This window comes from Platichthys flesus, chromosome 4, assembly GCF_949316205.1.
Source record: "Platichthys flesus chromosome 4, fPlaFle2.1, whole genome shotgun sequence".
NCBI lineage: Eukaryota > Metazoa > Chordata > Actinopteri > Pleuronectiformes > Pleuronectidae > Platichthys > Platichthys flesus.
The window spans coordinates 27,818,669-27,836,302 of record NC_084948.1 but is presented as its reverse complement, the minus strand read 5'-3'; the positions used below and the strand labels follow the sequence as shown (position 1 = coordinate 27,836,302).

General features: G+C 47.2%; 1 protein-coding gene across 4 annotated transcripts; it reads left to right on the top strand.

Annotated features, from left to right (window-relative positions):
* The first annotated feature begins 985 nt into the window (after positions 1-985).
* Positions 986-15,019, top strand: si:ch211-137a8.2 (uncharacterized protein LOC777613 homolog). 4 transcript variants are annotated; one of them, XM_062386810.1, is made up of 12 exons: positions 986-1,174; positions 7,437-7,545; positions 7,722-7,872; positions 8,462-8,644; positions 9,006-9,140; positions 9,236-9,430; positions 9,832-9,955; positions 10,037-10,207; positions 10,571-10,659; positions 11,603-11,812; positions 13,343-13,398; positions 13,715-15,019. In XM_062386810.1, exons 2-12 carry the CDS (start codon positions 7,463-7,465, stop codon positions 13,890-13,892), a joined length of 1,575 nt encoding a protein of 524 aa, XP_062242794.1. In that variant the 5' UTR covers positions 986-1,174; positions 7,437-7,462; the 3' UTR covers positions 13,893-15,019. The 4 variants fall into 4 exon arrangements, with proteins under 4 accessions (XP_062242794.1, XP_062242793.1, XP_062242796.1 ...); XM_062386809.1 differs by having other exon boundaries at positions 13,328-13,398; XM_062386812.1 differs by having other exon boundaries at positions 11,603-11,853; positions 13,715-13,849.
* The last annotated feature ends 2,615 nt before the right edge of the window (positions 15,020-17,634 follow it).

Below are 17,634 nucleotides of genomic sequence, written 5' to 3'. Positions count from 1 at the left end.
AAAGAAGTTTCCTTCTATGGAGAATCAAACGGCTGCTTGAAATGTGGCTGCTGCAAAGAATTGTGGGAAGCTGCTCCCTCCTCTGATAAGAGGAAGCAGAGACCAGCTGTCCTCCTCCAGGTCCGTCCCCGGGACACATGGGGACAAACTCACAGATCCAGAGACCAGCTGTCCTCCTCCAGGTCCGTCCCCGGGACACATGGGGACAGACTCACAGATCCAGAGACCAGCTGTCCTCCTCCAGGTCCGTCCCCGGGACACATGGGGACAGACTCACAGATCCAGAGACCAGCTGTCCTCCTCCAGGTCCGTCCCCGGGACACATGGGGACAGACTCACAGATCCAGAGACCAGCTGTCCTCCTCCAGGTCCGTCCCCGGGACACATGGGGACAGACTCACAGATCCAGAGACCAGCTGTCCTCCTCCAGGCCCGTCCCCGGGACACATGGGGACAGACTCACAGATCCAGAGACCAGCTGTCCTCCTCCAGGCCCGTCCCCGGGACACATGGGGACAGACTCACAGATCCAGAGACCAGCTGTCCTCCTCCAGGTCCGTCCCCGGGACACATGGGGACAGACTCACAGATCCAGAGACCAGCTGTCCTCCTCCAGGTCCGTCCCCGGGACACATGGGGACAGACTCACAGATCCAGAGACCAGCTGTCCTCCTCCAGGTCCGTCCCCGGGACACATGGGGACAGACTCACAGATCCAGAGACCAGCTGTCCTCCTTCAGGTCCGTCCCCGGGACACATGGGGACAGACTCACAGATCATGTGATTGTCACACTTCAGGAAGAAACTCAAACAAACACGTGAGAGGAGTTCGAGTGTTTACAGGTGGATCTGAGTGAGGGGGGGGGAGCAAGGACCCGGCGGAGGAGGCGTGTCTGAGGCAGGTGTGGGGCTGGGAGGGGGCGGGGCCTGTGACCTACCTGCCGCAGGTAGCTCGTGTTGCAGCTGCTCGTCACGCACCGCTCCTCACGCACGGCTCCTCACGCACGGCTCCTCACGCACGGCTCTTCCTGCTGCTCGTCGCTTCATGGTGACACCTCAGCTCCTCGACGCACCTGAGACACCGGAAGCGACCCGAGTGTCGAGTCCTGTCCAGCATCCGGGACCTGCTCCTGTGTTTGTTCGCTTCCTGGACGATGAGCTCATCCACCTGCACGTCAGTATATCATCACGCACGCACTTCATAATGTTCACCTGCAGTCTGACTTCCGCTTTGTGTGTCCGTGTTGTGTGTTGTTTTGAAGCTGAGGATTTACACTGTGTGCACGTCAGGAGCCGGTTTTTGTGTTATTACTCATGTTGTGGGACCTGCAGCTGTTTACTGTGTGTGTGTGTGTGTGTGTTTGTGTGTGTGTGGGGGTATGCGAGTGTGTGTGTTAATGGTGTGTGTGAGAGAGAGAGAGAGAGATGGGGGGGGGGGGGGCAGTCATTCATAGCCACACAGGCCTGCCAGTGTCCTCTGTGCCCCCAGGATATGACTTTACAGGTGTGTGTGTGTGTGTGTCTGTGTGTGTGTCTGTGTGTCTGTCTGTCTGTGTGTGTGTGTGTCTTAGTGTGTGTGTCTGTGTGTGTGTGTGTGTGTGTTGGACTCTGATTGAACCACCTGAAGCTTTAATGGACGACGTTGTGGATTTGATCATTTTCTTTTTTCAACTTGTTTTTATGTCCCCGCCCACTTTGCACTCGGGTCACGTGTCATGTATGTCGACGTCACAGCGGGACGTGATGTCACCACTCTGACACTGGGTGGTTGTTGCTGGGATGTTGGTGTCACTGGTTGTTGTGATGGAGCAGATAAGAATGTGTCGCTGATCCTGGGCCAGCCGGCGTGGCGTGTGCTCACTTGTCTCTCAGGACGCCGTCTCCGGTGGATCCTTGAACCAACAACGTTAACAACAGACTCTGGGATGTAAGGATGTAAGTCAACAGTGACACAAGTTGTTCACTGATCAACAACTCGGTTCGACGCAACGTGAAAACTAAACAGCTGATTGGCGCCACCCGGGCAGAATCTACCATCGTGCACTGAGCTCTGTCTGAATGAGAAACACAAACAAACACAAACAAAGCTCTGATGTGACTCAATAGAAGCAACAACAAGAAACTAAACATCTTCTATTTACTCTCATGGTGAATTAAACTCTGAACCATCTGCCACGATGAACCTTCATGTTGCAGTGACCTGAGTGTCTGTACGTCTCAGTTATTGAATATTCAGTTGATGTTCTGTGTTTGTGGACGTTCAGATGATCTCATCGGTCTCCATGGCCCTGGAACCTGATTGGTCCCTGAGCCCACGCCACCCGCAGCGTTCCCACTGTAGCTGTGTCAGGTGTCAGATCTGTGTCACAGCAGGTGGTGTCCACCAGGAGCTGAGGAGTGGAGAGCAGTGTGAGTCCGTTCACACCTGGAGTCATGTGACGTGAACATTACTATCTGTCATGTTTCATTTGAGTGTCTTCAAACTGGGTCAGTGTCTGTTGGGAACCTGCCTGTTTATAATCAGCTGGTTGTTTGGAGGCTTCTCTTTGTGTGAAAGTGACAGAAGAAGAAACTCAATGTTCAAACAGTAAAGTTGTAATTTTACCACTTTTATTCACGAGTCACTTCCTGTCAGCAGATCAGTCTCAGGGTCACGATGAAGAGAACTGAAAAGTCTGATTCTGAGAACTCAGTTGAAATGTTTCAGTGAACAAGTCGTAATATTCAGAGTTGAACTTCAGAAGCTGCTGCACGTTCTTCTTCTCATCTCCACCAGGAACCAGGACCCGTCCACTGAAGGAACATCTCCATTCTCTTGTTTAATGAGTTCACTCTTCTGATTCCACCGCTCCCCTTTCATCCTGACACTCGGACTTTGGCCCGAGATGAATCTGATAAAAACCTGTGAACAGAAAGTGACGGACGAGAAGAAGAGGAAACCGTTTCTGAGATGATTAGAAGGTTTTAAGGTGTTAATGTGTTTTATTAGCTGAGGCTGCAGGGGCTTCATTATGAATCAGACCCCCCCCCCCCCGCCATGACTCACAGCTAGCTAACATCTGCAGGCTAATCCCCCCTCGACGCCCATTACAACACATAATGTTATTACACCATTAAACAGCCGGCTCCCTTCAGCTTTATGGCTGCTGTTACCTGCAGCACATCCAGCCTCTGCAGACACACACTGCAGGGCCAGGCCGAGCCAGGCCGAGCCAAACTGAGCCAGGCCGAGCCAGGCCGAGCCAAACTGAGCCAGGCCGAGCCAGGCCGAGCCAAACTGAGCCAGGCCGAGCCAGGCCGAGCCAGGCCGAGCCAGGCCGAGCCAAACCGAGCCAAAGAAAAACACATCTCGTTACTCGTTACTTCTCTCAAGCCTGAGAACTGATCGATACCCGTTCACGTTTTATCGTGTTGCAGAAACCATCGACTGGATTGAACGTTTATTTCTCAACGACCTCTGAGTCTCGAACCCTCCTGAGCTCCGAGCTGCTTCTGCTTCCTCATTGGTTTAATAAAATCACTGAATAATGTTGAGACAGTGACACGACAGGGAGGAGCAGTACAGGACTCCTCACTGTTTTTACTAACGCTTTTACTTTGTTTGTCTTGTAAAGAAGTATCTGAGCCATGTTGACGGAAAAGACTGTTCTGAGATCTCAAGAATGAAGTGTAAAAAGAGAATAAGGGCCACAAGTCGAGCTTGAGGGAGAAGTCAGAAGTTCACTGTGTGTTTGGTTTTTAAATGAGGAATCTGGAGCATCCTGTTTAGTTCAACTTAACTCTCAAAATCTCATTGTTCTTCTTCCACGTGGTCGTAATACACCGTCATCGTAAAGAGTCTAAACCCTTTAAAACACATTATTATTGTTATTCATTAAAGAGTCTTTATTGCTTCTTCACATCAGAAGCCTCATACTTACAGTTTGAAACACTAGGTGGCGTTATGAGCCATGTTCATGTTGTAATAAATGTGAAATTAAATCCACCACTGATTCTCGTTACAGACTCACATGTTCCCGTGGTTCTCTGAGCTGCCGCGTGACCACACGTCAGCTCATTAACATTCAAATCTCCAGAGACACATTTACATATCTGGGTCATGAGATAAGAGCCGTACAGTAGAGAAACCACGAAGAGGCCTCTGACACATTCAGAGAATTCTAATTCCCGTCGTGCCTGAAACCAGATGCTCTTTGATAAATCCCAGTTTGTCACTGGAGTCATTTAAACACCTGAACTGTGTGTTTGGTAATTTAAGGTCACAGTTGTATGTTTTAGATTTTGGCCTTTTTAGGGGATTTTATTGCGAAAGTGAGAATATATTAATACATCATATAATACATGTGAGTATTTTCTCTCTCCTTCCTCACGTCAGGCTTATTTTAGAGACGATTTGTAAACCCTCCTCCTCTCTCCAGATCTTCTCACGTCTCCTCCTCTTCCTCCCGAGCGTCTCCACAGTATTAGTAGAAATCAGGTGTCTCCCTTTCTCCCGCACTTTCCTCTCCCTCTGTCCGTCCCTCTCTTTCTGAGGAGGACAGAAAGGCCTTTTGTTCCCTGCTTGCCTCCTTTTGTCCACAGAAGACAATGGAGTGACTCTGGGGGCAGGGAGGAGGACGAGGAGGAGGAGGAGGAGGAAGAGGAGGAGGACAAAAGGAAGAAAGTAAGTTGTGTGGACAAAGACACACAAAAGGTGGAGGAGAAAAGATTTTCATTAAGAACTCTGTAAGTGGCAAACTCACATGGCAAGAAATGAAATATAAATCTGTGTATGAAACACATGTTTACACTGCTCGTCTTCTACAGTCACAATATCAGCATCAAGGAGAAACTGAATTCACTGGAAATCTACTGGAAAGGGGTGTGTGTCTGTGTGTGTGGTTGTGTGGTTGTGTGTGTGTGGAGCAGAGGGAATGATTAACTTAGTCTCTAACTCTTTTTTTAATCAGTGTTGCCTCTAATAGTGTTAACTTCCTCTCACCTCTCTCACCTCCTCAGCAGAAAGCCGCTCTAGCTCTAACGCAGCCGCTCTAACTCGTTTGTCTCTTCAGCTCGACGGGGAAACTTCAGGGTTTGATGCATTTCACTGCTGCGCTCCAGCATTTTCAGAACTGCACTCACTGACCCTCCGGGATTTTCTCTACAGACACACACACACACACACACACACACACACACACACACACGTTATGACTCTCCTTCTGTTGGAGATGTTGTGCTACAGTGAGATCTTTCTTCTGGACGCTTCCGGGTCCTCATCATCTCCAGTAGACGGGCATCATATTTCAAGTGACGGCAAACTCAGCTTGTTTCATTGTTAAATTCTGTCACCGCTCCCATCTGTTGTGTTTGTGTTTGCATTGTGTGGCTTTTGCAGGTGTGTTGTCATCTTTGCAGGTGTGTTTTCCCTTGATGTGCATGTGTGGGACGTCTCGGTCCTCAGGCCTCATAACACAACACTGCGTCCAATCTAAGCTCCGCCCCTTGTGCCTCCGCTGTTCAACCGTGAGGTTCGTGTCTCAGGCCGTTTGTATGAACGGGTCTAAGCCGAGTCCTCGGAGTCTTCACTTTCCTAATCTCCGTCTTCAGCTCAGAGTCACTATCAGGTCCAACAAAAGCAATTCTTTAATCCTAATAACCCCACTCCTCTTCCTCTTCTGTCCTCCGTTTAAAGGGAGGAAGGTGAAGTCCTCATGGTCTCTGCAGGGACGGGTCTTAGTGCTGGAGATGAGCTGCCCCCCCCCCGGTCCGTCACGCTGATCTGACTTCAGAGCAGCCGGAACAGCCACGTGTACAACAACAGGAGAATCAGGAGACTTTCACTGACGTCAGCATAAATCATTTAATACGATTTATTCAAAGTAGCTTCAAAAACCAGGACACGATGAAAAACCACTTGTGAGCTTAAATGTGGTGAAAGAGAAAAAGCAGCTTGAGGTGTTTGAGATAAAGTTTCTGAAACTAGATCCTCTTCTCATTTGTTAGATTAAGACTCGACTTCCTGTCAGAGCAGTTACCTGGAAACTGATCATCTCAGGCACCGGGTGGTCGACCTCACCTTTTATCACCCGGCTGAAAAAATCCTTCTCCTCCACAAACCACATGAAGCCTGATGCTTTCATCTGGAGCAGGATCTGAACAGGATGAAACATCTCCTCTGTGTTTCACTGCAGTGTGTTCTCCTGCAGCAGAGGTTGTGTGTCTCAGTGTGTCCTCGTTGTGTTGGGACATTTCAGGTGTTTCACTAATGCAGTTTGAATTCAGGCGCCTCCTGACAACATTTGATTGATTGATAATAGTTATTTTAATCCAACCTCTCCCCTGGTAGATAAAGCCCTTTAGATTCCTCCAGGAGTGACTTCTGACCTCTGACCTCTGACCTCACCAGAGACTCAGCTCGGATGTTGTTGGATCGGATTCAGAGTCGAGAGCAAAAACGGCATGAATGAAAATACAAGGTGTGTGTGTGTGTGTGTGTGTGTGTGTGTGTGTGTGTGTGTGTGTGTGTGTGTGTGTGTGTTCGTGTGTTCGTGTGTTCGTGCGTGCGTGTGCGTGCTGCAGCTGGTGACTCATCAACTAGATAAAGATGCTCTCTCTTTCCCTCTGTCTCTCTCTCTCTCTCTCTTTCCCTCTGTCTCTCTCTATCTTTCCCTCTGTCTCTCTCTCTCTCTCTCTCTCTCTCTCTCTTTCCCTCTGTCTCTCTCTCTCTCTCTCTCTTTCCCTCTGTCTCTCTCTATCTTTCCCTCTGTCTCTCTCTCTCTCTCTCTCTCTCTCTCTCTCTCTTTCCCTCTGTCTCTCTCTCTCTCTCTCTCTTTCCCTCTGTCTCTCTCTCTCTCTCCGGTAAATCTACATAATGAGGCACCGCTCCAGCTCACTCGGGGAAACAGCTGTGTGGTGTGTGTGTGTGTGTGTCTTTTTGCGTCCACATGTTGAACAGATGTCTATGTGGTGTGACACCTGTGTCTTCATCTTCGTCTACCTCTCCACACATTCTGGACGTGATGTAACCTGTTGTCGGGCAGAACACGACAGGAAGTGTGTGTTTGTGTCTTAAACCAGTGTCCATCTGAACCGCTCCTGGATCCGTCCCTTTACTCAGATCAGAACCGGATCATGAATACACTACTACAAAGTGTCTCAACCCCCCCCCCCCCCCCCCCCCCGGAAGTCGGCAACTGTTTTAACAAAAGTTATTAATGAAGCACTCGATCAATACAGTCATAAATCCTGATCGATTAGTTGAGTTATGATCGAAGTGGATTGAAGTCGAAGTTTCACTTTACCTGCAGGTCAAGAGGTCATGGCTCAAGCTGATGTCCAGCGCCCCCTGCTGGACGTCAGTGACCAGCCTGTGATCAGCTGCTTCACGTTCCTGTGAGACGTCGGTGTCCTCACGTTAGAGTTGAACTCATCGTCTGTGCTCGGTGTCTCCGCAGGTCCAGCTGACCTGAGGTCAGGACCCATGGAGACGCCTCTGAACCCGTTCACCTCGTCCCCACTGGAGACCAGTTCGACTCCAGACGATGGCTGGAGTCGAGACACGAGGTGAAGGGCTGTGAGCGGTGGGAAATAAAATGATTAACAGAACAATATAAAATTCATAATAATCAAGTTTCATGAAACGTTTGTCGTGAAACATATTTGTGTAATTCTAAGTGTATAATTTCCATGTCTCCTCAGAGAGAATTGTGTAGTTTAATATTTGTCTTGTGTGTTTCCAGGCTGGAGAGGAGGTGGATCCTCTGGCACCAGTTCATGAAGGACCACGCCCACCTGGACGCTTGGCTGCGATTGGCTGAGCAGGCCGTCAGTTCCCCAAACGCCCCCCCAGTCACCTACTCTGCCGCCAAAAAAGATCTGAGGACGTTTGAGGTGAGACGTGGATTTTGTTCTTGAGAATTCAAACATGCACTAAATTCATTTTTGAACATTTACAGCGACTCACCATTAGAGATTAAAAGATTGTTTTCTTAACATTGAAAGTTTCCACGTCACAGATGTTCTTCCTCTTTTCTGATTGGTCTCCAGCTCTGACCTCTGACCTCTGACTGACCACTTTTCGTGTCTCAGATCTGTTTTCGCTCCAGGAAAGAAAAACCCATGTGGGAGCGAAGTCAGGTCAAAGGTCAGGTTCAGGTCAAACAGTGAATCCTGCGAGGGCGTAAATAAAAGCTGAAGGCGGCAGTATGTTTGTGTCGTAGCACCTTCTATCACAAAGAGGGAGCGGGCTGCGAGCCTCTGACCCTCGGGCCGAGGAGCCGTAGAGCCTCCTTGTTTGTCCAAATCAGATTCTGCTGTCTGGTTGGTCGCTGCCGGGAGACCTGGTGCTCGCTCCCCGCACGGCGAGGAGGCGTGTCATGCTCCTGATGTTCCACCGGACAAACAACATGGAGCGCTGCATTCAGTCCAATTCAATCGACCTCAAACGTGACTTCACCTCCGCTGTGACTCGTGTGTGCAGAGGCTGCGGCGCGAAGCCGGACCTCAGCTCGTCCAGGTGGACGGCCTGACCCTCAGGAATCGAACGCTGACCCGACTGTTCACCGGCGCCATGCGGGCCCGGCTGCTGGCGGCGGCGAGGGAGTGTGGGCCACGATGGGACGAGGTCAACGCCAAACTGGAGACGGTCACAGCACGGCTGAAGGTCCGAGTCCCTCCAGATGTGTCCTCTGAAATGTCTTTAAAAACATCTGTAACATGCTCTCTCTCTCTCTCTCTCTCTCTCTCTCTCTCTCTCTCTCTGTGTCTCTCTCTCTGTCTCTCTCTCTCTCTCTCTCTGTCTCTCTCTCTGTCTCTCTGTCTCTCACTCTCTCTCTCTCTCTCTCTCTCTCTCTGTCTCTCTGTCTCTCTCTCTCTGTCTCTCTCTCTCTTGCTCTTTCGCTCTCTCTCTCTCTCTCTCTCTCTCTCTCTCTCTCTCTCTCTCTCTCTCTCTGTCTCTCTGTCTCCCTCTCTCTCTGTCTCTCTCCCTCTCTCTGTCTCTCTCTCTCTCACTCTCTCTCTCTCAGCTCTTCATCTCAGAGTGGGAGGAGTTTGAGACGGAGAGGGAGGAGCTTGCTCTGTGGTTGGCCAACCTAGACGTCCGTCTGACTGCGGTCGATCACCTGAAAGGAAACAGCTGTGAGAAGCTGAGACGCCTGCAGGTAGTGTGTGTGTGTGGTTGTGTGTTTGTGTGTGTGTTCTTACCTTGTGCATATTTACTTGTCGTTTAATGTGTGTGTGTGTGTGTGTGTGTCAGTCCTTCCAGCAGTGTGTGTGTGAGAACTCGGGTCGTGTGAACGCCCTCCTGCGGCGCGGCGAGCTGTTGATCCAACGCAGTGAGACGAGCGACTCTCAGCGAGTAGAGAGACGCCTGCTGGAGCTGCTGCGCCACTGCAGCGACGTGTACAGCAACATCGCACGGACACACACACGACTGCTTAGCATGAGACTGGTACACACACACACACACACAAACACACACTGTGAGGCCACATATTGCTTTATAACCACAAGTTCACATTTTTACTAAACATTTCTGGATAGTTTTGACTTCTGACCAATCACAGGACGTAGAACTGATGAAGTGAACTCCTCCTCCTCCTCTTCCTCCTCCCCCTCTTCCTCCTCCTCCTCCTCTTCCTCCTTCTCCTCCTCCTCCTCTTCCTCTTCCTCCTCCCCCTCTTCCTCCTCCTCCTCCTCTTCCTCCTCCTCTTCCTCCTCCCCCTCTTCCCCCTCCTCCTCCTCTACCTCTTCCTCCCCCTCCTCCTCCTCTTCCTCTACCTCCTCCTCCTCCTCATCCTCCTCTTCCTCCTCCTCCTCCTCCTCCTCCTCCTCCTCCTCCTCCTCCTCCAGGTGTTTGAGGACGACTGGATTCTGGCCACAGACTCAGGTTGTCCATCAGAGTCTCTGTTAGAGGACGAGGGAGCGCTTGATAACTCTCACCTGGACGTCCCTGAAGGTTTTAACCGTCCTAGAGGTAAATGACAAACATTTGAATTCAATCATAAATCTGTCAATCAAGAATTAATCAACGTTTCTTCTTCCTTCTCTTGTCCAGATTTCGGCCAATCAGCTCATCCCACACTGACCTCCCCCGTCCACCACCCGCCTCCTCCTCCGTCCTTTCCTACCAATGAGCACCTGGGACTGGAGTGGGACCCCTCTGTTGATATCGGACGCTCTGTTTCCTGTGAGGACGGCGACTCGTCCTCCTTCAGCGTCGGGACAGGTGGATGTTTGTTCTCACTACGTCTTAGACTAACGCTAGACTCGCTTCGTTTAGCTGCTGCTTCATGCTCACATGTCCACGTCACATGTCCACGTCACATGTCCACGTCACATGTCCACGTCACATGTCCACGTCAATCTTCATCTCAATCTTTGGCTCCGTTTATCCACCGTCACCTTTGAGACTGCTAACAATTGAGTGTGTGTGTGTGTGTGTGTGTGTGTGTGTGTGTGTGTGTGTGTGTGTGTGTGTGTGTGTGTGTGTGTGTGTGTGTGTGTGTGTGTGTGTGTGTGTGTGTGTGTGTGTGTGTGTGTGTGTGTGTGTGTGTGTGTGTGTGTGTGTGTGTGTGTGTGTGTTCTGCAGGAGACGTCCTAAAGAGGTGGAGCTTCTTTAGTTCGCGCAGCTGTCCGTCTGACATCAGCAGTGACATCACAAACCAGGAAGAAGACTTGGTGAGTACACACACACACACGCACACACATCTGACCAAACACAAGTGGTGTCTTCTTCCTGGTTTGATGACATCATTCTCTAAAACAAGGGAACACACAGCGTTCCTGATGAGGACGCTGCTTTCTTTCTTTTAATGTGAAGGTTTCAGTTTCTCTTTTTAGCTTTTATTGTGGCGAGGCACAGAAACACTGTCGGCAGCTGAGAGACAGTCGGAGGGAAACTGGGCAACAGGACGAACAACAGAGCCCCCCCCCCCCACGCACACGCACACACACACACACACACACACACACACACACACACACACACACACACACACACACACACACACACACACACACTGCTGCTGCACTGTCGTTGAACCCGACTCACGTGAACTGGATCTGATTTACTGCAGCGTCACAACAAAGACATCAAAGTGTTTGTTTGTTTATTGGGTGATGTCACCGCCCGGAGGAGACGACTTCAAACTCGACTCTCAGCAGAGATCGAAGTTACTTTTAAGTATTTGTTATAATTTCTTTTAAAACTTGGAAGTCTGAACAGTGAAGGCCTCAACACGTCCACTTTGCCACAAGTATAAGTATCTCTGTCCATAAAACGGTTCCTTGTCAAAGTAAAGGCTTTGTGTGGTAGTTGTGCGACAGATGAAACCTGGATGTGTTGCACATGAGGTTCACTCACGAACAACGAACTCGGAGTGACAGGTTCAGACTATGAGGTCTGTCAACGTGGATGGTAAAAACGTTATGGATGATATCACAGCCCTCAGCTACACAGTGCAGCAGAACACTAAGTCACGATCTTCTATGTTTAAATTAGAAGTTGTCGAGATGAATGATGGGAAACACTGGTTTGACACAAAGCACCTGAAGATAATGTTGTGTTGCACCTGAACATAATGTTGTGTTTCCAAAGTGAACTCTTCTGTTTTCGGTGCAGCTTCCGGCGTGGCAGGACCACACCCACCCCGCGACCCAGGAGGAGGAGCTACAGCCGAGCGACCACCAGTGGGCGACCTCGACGCCTGACGGGCAGGATAGCGATCCGATCAGCTTCGATGGCGGCCGAGTGAGGGCGTGGCTGGGAGTTCGGAGCCCCGCCCCTCCAGAGAGGAGGACTTCCTGTTCCAAAGCTGTGCAGACGGACGAGGTGAGGGAACTTCAACCTTTGATCTGTTACCAAACTGAGAAGTGAGTGAACCTTTGATCTGTTACCAAACTGAGAAGTGAGTGAACCTTTGATCTGTTACCAAACTGACACATCACAGATTATTATGATTTTCATGTTTTTCTTTATTAAGAAAACATTCAAACTATTTTGATTTCACTCTGTGTTTGTATCTTAATGTTTTTCTTCTTTGTGTGGTCTGGAATTATTTAGTAAAACTGAAACACAGCTTCTCAAACTCTTGGTTGTCTTATAGAGGAACATAAATGAAACGTGTGTAGATTCGTCTATGAAAAAGCTCCTTGATGGTTAAATACTTAATTTACCAACATGCCCACAAGGAATGTGACTTTAACAATTTAGCAACACAATTAGATTTTTATTAGCCGCACTAATGACTTCACCACTTTGATCCAGAAATATCTCAACAACTCCTCTGGTCAATGAAGTGACGCTCACCGCTGCTGAACCTCTTCTCAGCCTCTGACTGAAACACTCCTAGCTCCCGCTCTTTCACGTGGTTAGCTTTGTGGGTGGGAAGAATATCAACTTGGCTTTTTGTCTGTTTGTTTAGATTCTTTATGTAAGATTATGTTGTGTGGTTGTGAATCACACATGTAACTTGCTGATGTGGTTTTAGGAACAGATTGTTGTGGCTGTGTCCACATTCATCAGTTCGCTCTCCCTCTCCAGTAGAGATGGATTTCTGAGTCTCTGTCTGTATGAGATTCATCGACCTTCACTTTCTCTCTCTTGTCACCGGGCGTCTGTTTATCCTCCTCTTCCTCGTCTCGTCCGCGGCCACAGGATGAATCCATAAAGTCTTGATTTGTGTCGAGCTCCGGCTGCACTTTAACTGTCGCCGTAAAACCAGGAGTGAAACACAAAGCCCACTTCCTCCTCTCGTTTCCTCTTCCTCACGCCGTCTTTCAGGAAACGTCCACGAACAGGAAGTGGAGATGAACCAAGACGGACGAGGAGGAGAAGAGGAGTCGGAATACAAGTTGTTCAAGGTCGACTCGGAGGTCACAGCGTCTGGGGTTTAGAAGCATTCAGTTTGTATCTATCACAATCGAGAGGGAAACTAACCTGAAAGCCAGATTTGAGAACAGCTCTTCTCAGTGGAGATCAGAAACGGCTGAATATGGATATAAATCATGTCTTAGAGGAAATTATATCAGATTGAATCGACTTTGTGCTTCAAGTAAATTCATAGACAGAGGCTGTTCAAAGACGATCGAATAGAAAGTGTGAGTCACCACCTCCTGCAGAGTTATTAACTCAGAAAGAAATTAATCAATATTAGGTCAAAATATTGGAAAAAAATAACCCTGATAGTTCAAAGTTTTATTAATTCATAAATCTGTTCAGGTTATGACTAATTGATTAAGAAGCAGATCCAGAGCTAACATGCTATTAGCTTGACATGTAACTTCTAAACTATAAACTGATTTATTCTTATTCTCACGTTTTCATCGTGAGACTGATGATGAACAGAACTCTGTGTTTCAGGCTGATGAAGAATCGTCCTGTTGTGAAGAAGAGGAGCGCAGTTTGTCCAAACTCAGGTGAGACAACACAAACACTCACACACAAGACAAAGACACACAGTGAAGTCAGGATTAATCCCTGAAAACAAATAATCATTTATCAAATCAAATGAAACTTTCTCTGAACCTGGTTTGAATTCCCTGGAAACCAAATTACAGAACTTTTTGTTTCTAAAATCAAATTCTGAAAATCTGCGAGGCGATGGGTTCAGGATCCGTTCAGGTCTCATCCCACGACTCCACTCCTTCATTTGATTCTTCTCTTTTTGTCCGACCGTATGTTCTGCTCCTTCTTCTTCTGACATGTTCACCTCCTCCTCCTCCTCCTCCACAGAGTGACGTCCAGCACCTCCTCCTCCCCGACCCTCCTCTTCCTCCTCCTGGCTGCAGCTCTGGCCCTGCTGGCCGGTCTCACCTGGGTCCTCCAGGACTCTCCGTGCCACCGGAGCGACCGGACGCCGCGGAGCTTCCACCTGGCGCTGAGATATGTCAACGGGCCCCCCCCCACCTGAACACCAGCTCGGGGGTGTGAACCAAGCACCTTCCCCTCGGGGTCGACAGGTCAGGGGTTTGAAACTCACCGTGTCCAGTAGAACATTTGTGCGTTTCAATGCTCGCACATGAAAAACAATCAGCTCAGTTCAGATCCTCCTTCTCTCATCTGGTCGGGTCAAATCTTTAAAGAGGTGAAGATATAAAAGTTGTTCCTTCCAGACGCTGAGAGAAGATCTTTGTCACGTCTCTTGTTCTTCACACAGCGTTAAAAGATTTTAAATATGAAAACATTTGGATTCTCCTGCTGCCAAACTGAATTTATAGAGTTTCTTCTTCGGTGCAGAGCGTGTGCCTGTAGCCGAATCCCTCCGGCAGAACCTGTCAAATGTAATGATGCATTTTGTGCGTCAGGGAAAAAGCTTGTTCAGAGAGTTGTGTACCCGCCTGACGCTGCAGCACGTTAATGGAGCTTCAGCGACTGAAACAGTTTTTAAATCTAATCTGAGTCGTCCCTGAAGGACTCGCTGTGAAGTCGAGAGAAGTCATCAGAGAAACAGTGAGAGAAGAAATACAAGTCACAGCCAGTTACATTAAAGTCCCACGGACACTGAATACATCCTGGAGCGTATATACTTCATACATACTTCATATATATGAACACAATATTTTGTACAACGTTTTATATTCACTTCATAAAATGACTCGCAGTGAAATGTTGAAGTCAATTCAGAAATCAAACTCATCGTGTGTGTGTGTGTGTGTGTGTGTGTGTGTGTGTGTGTGGGGGGGGGGGTGTGTGTGAAATTTGATAACGTGGAAAGGGTCGTGATCATTTCATTTAGTTTTTGAACTTTGTAATGTGACGTTAAACAAAGTGCAGGTTGTTGAGTTGTGTTTTGAACGGATCAGCTGATCTGACATCAGTTTGAGACTGATCTATGTGATGTAGATCTACGTTTACATCAACTATCACTTCGACCTGAAGCAGCAAGAAAATCCATGAAAAGAAAAACGCTTCTCTTCAGTTTCTGCAGCGTCACATCCCTTGTTTTACCAAATACATTATTATGAACTGAATATGTATTTGTTTTTTACATTTGTTTGAAGATATTTAATAAAATAAATTGAAGATTCATGTTTTCTACATCATTTTGAGTTTGTGAATGTGAGCAAATGTATTTCTCACTTTCCTTCATTGACTCATAACAACTCGTCATAATCTCTCTTGTTTTTAAAAGTATTTTTATTTATATCTTCACAAGTTGAGGAACAAGAGTTCAACATAGACTAGAATTTAATATTTGTCTCTCTTGAATCTAAGCGACCAGTTTTTATCATTCACAGATTTTATAAAGTTAATAACATCATTTAGAAAAGTGTTGTGTCATTTAACGGATGTGTGATAACGTGTGTGTGTGTTTGTGTGTGTCTGTGTGTGTGTACATGAGTGTTTCATAGTTTTTTATTGTCTTACAGCAGATTTCAGTTGTGCGTCTCTTGCTGCGCTCACGTGTCTGTGTGTTACGCTGAGTCACTGCAAGTGAGACTGTAATACACTTAGAGAGGGATTAACAGTGCAAGCTGTGTGTGTGTTTGTGTGTTTAACGTGTGTAACATATTTAACGAAAGGCGTTTTTAAATGTTAAACATATAAAAGTTTAAAGTTTATTATTAATCCGGAACCAACACAATCAGTGTGTTTTTAAATAGAGTGTGTACTTGAATTCAAACCTTTGTGTTTACATAAGATATGATTGTGTTAGTCCCACGGGGGGGTGGCAGTTTCTGTGCTGCGGCGGCAAAGAGGACAATAAAAAAATAGTCTTCAGTTAAAGTTACAGAAAAATAAACAAGGAAATAATAAATATGTATAGAATAGAAACAATATCCACAGTGACAAAGGATGTTGTATGACCTGTGTGTGTGTTAACATGTGAGTTCACAGTGTGTGCAGAACTTTTCACAAAACATCATGTGACAGATAAAACTGAGTAAAGTGAATTACTGTTCTTATATAAGGAATAATGTAAATAATAATAATGAATAGTTAATAACTTTAACTTTGGTAGAAGAGAGGTTTTTAAAAGATGAGCAGACTCCAGGTCAATCCACAGACCCAGTGACTGAAGGCAGCGTCAACCTGATCTAGATTGTGTTCTGGGTTTAGTGAGGAGACGTTTGATGATCTAATCCTTCTATTCTTAGATTTCATAGATTTCATAGATTTCATAGATTCCATAGATTTCATAGAGATCCAGAACGGGAGCGATGAGCTGAGGTTTGACTTCATAAAGCTCGACTTCGTTAACAGCTGCATCACAGCATCGAGTCCACGGGAAATAAAACCAGCATCTCGGACAGGAAGGAGGAGACTGGAACCTAAAACCAGCACAAATATGAAATCACAGGACAAAGGTTAACGTGAGGAGAGGTCGTCGATGGGAGTCAGAAGTGAATGTGAGGTCATTTAAAGTCATGGAGACGAGTGTGAGTGAAGTTAACTAACATTAATAAAATAAAAGCTGTAAAACTATGGAACATGGATGTGAACATAAAACCTCAAGATGTGAGACAACTGTAGAATTAACAGTAAAAAACACAATAAGGATTATTTCACACAACATTTCAGTTTCAGACGAAATGAAACAACCGAAAAGAGAAAGTGACTTTCCTCCAGAACGAGGTCACTTACATTTCATCAGCTTCACACGATAACAAATGTGCTTTGTGAGGTCACGTGACCTTAACCTTTGACCTTTGACCACCAAAAACCTAGTCAGTTAATTCCTGAGGCCGAGTTGTTATATGTGACCAATTTGAAGAAATTCCCTCAAAGCATATCTGAGGAAATCGTGTTCACAGGAATGTTCCAGACTCACAATCAGACAACATGAAGCCTGCGGACACTGACTGTCACGGACACACAAGGAATCAACTATAGTCTTTAAAATGTCCTCTGAAGACATGAACACACTGTGTGTGTGTCTATGAGTGTGTGTTACTGTACATTCTTGTTGAATGTAAGCAGAATTTCCTGTGAATGACTCCACTGATAAATATTCTCTTATTTGTGAAACTGCTATTGTTCTCTTAGTTGCGTGTCTGTGTGTGTGAGTGTGTGTGTGTGTATGTGTGTGTGTGTGTGTGTGTGATGTCTGCAGCTGGGACATAAATGAGGATTATATCTGCTCATTTAGGAAAAAGAACAATAACGTGAAGAACAACAATGGTTAACGTGTTAAAATCTAAATCTCAGTGATTTATTTTTCCCTCGGACTCTGAACCTTCTTCTCACTTCCTGTTTGTGTCTCTGCGCCTCAATGTGCCGGATTCCCCTTTTAGATCTGTGCGTTGTGTGGTATGGATGTTGTGTGTTGAGTTTTCAGGCTGTGGTGGTGGTGGTGGGGGGGGATCGGCGGATGAATGGAAGCGATTGTTTCCCACAATGAGAAAACGCCTGAAACTCGGTTAGCGGGCGAATCATCTCATGTCAGCTGAGGAATCTGCGATGGACTTTTAACCTCGTGCAGCGAGGAGATGCAGAACGAGGAGCTGTGAATGAATCCTCTTCTGGTGGAGCGGAGGTCACGAGGTGAGGAGGTCGTGGAGGTCGTGGCTGTCAGCCGAGTCGGCTCCATGTGGCTTTCATTGGATCATCAGCTCAATAAATCATATTTGTGTTTGTCAGGTTCTCCCGCCCTGACGTCCTCAGGGACTTCCTGTCTCTACTTGTTTACTGGTCTGGTGACAGTTACATCA

Coding starts and splice junctions, on each gene's coding strand:
- si:ch211-137a8.2 (XM_062386809.1), top strand. CDS start 7,463: ATGGAGACGCCTCTGAACCCGTTCACCTCGTCCCCACTGGAGACCAGT. Junction 9,431..9,831: donor GACTGCTTAGCATGAGACTG/GTACACACACAC, acceptor CTCCTCCTCCAG/GTGTTTGAGGACGACTGGAT. Junction 11,813..13,327: donor AAGCTGTGCAGACGGACGAG/GTGAGGGAACTT, acceptor GATGATGAACAG/AACTCTGTGTTTCAGGCTGA.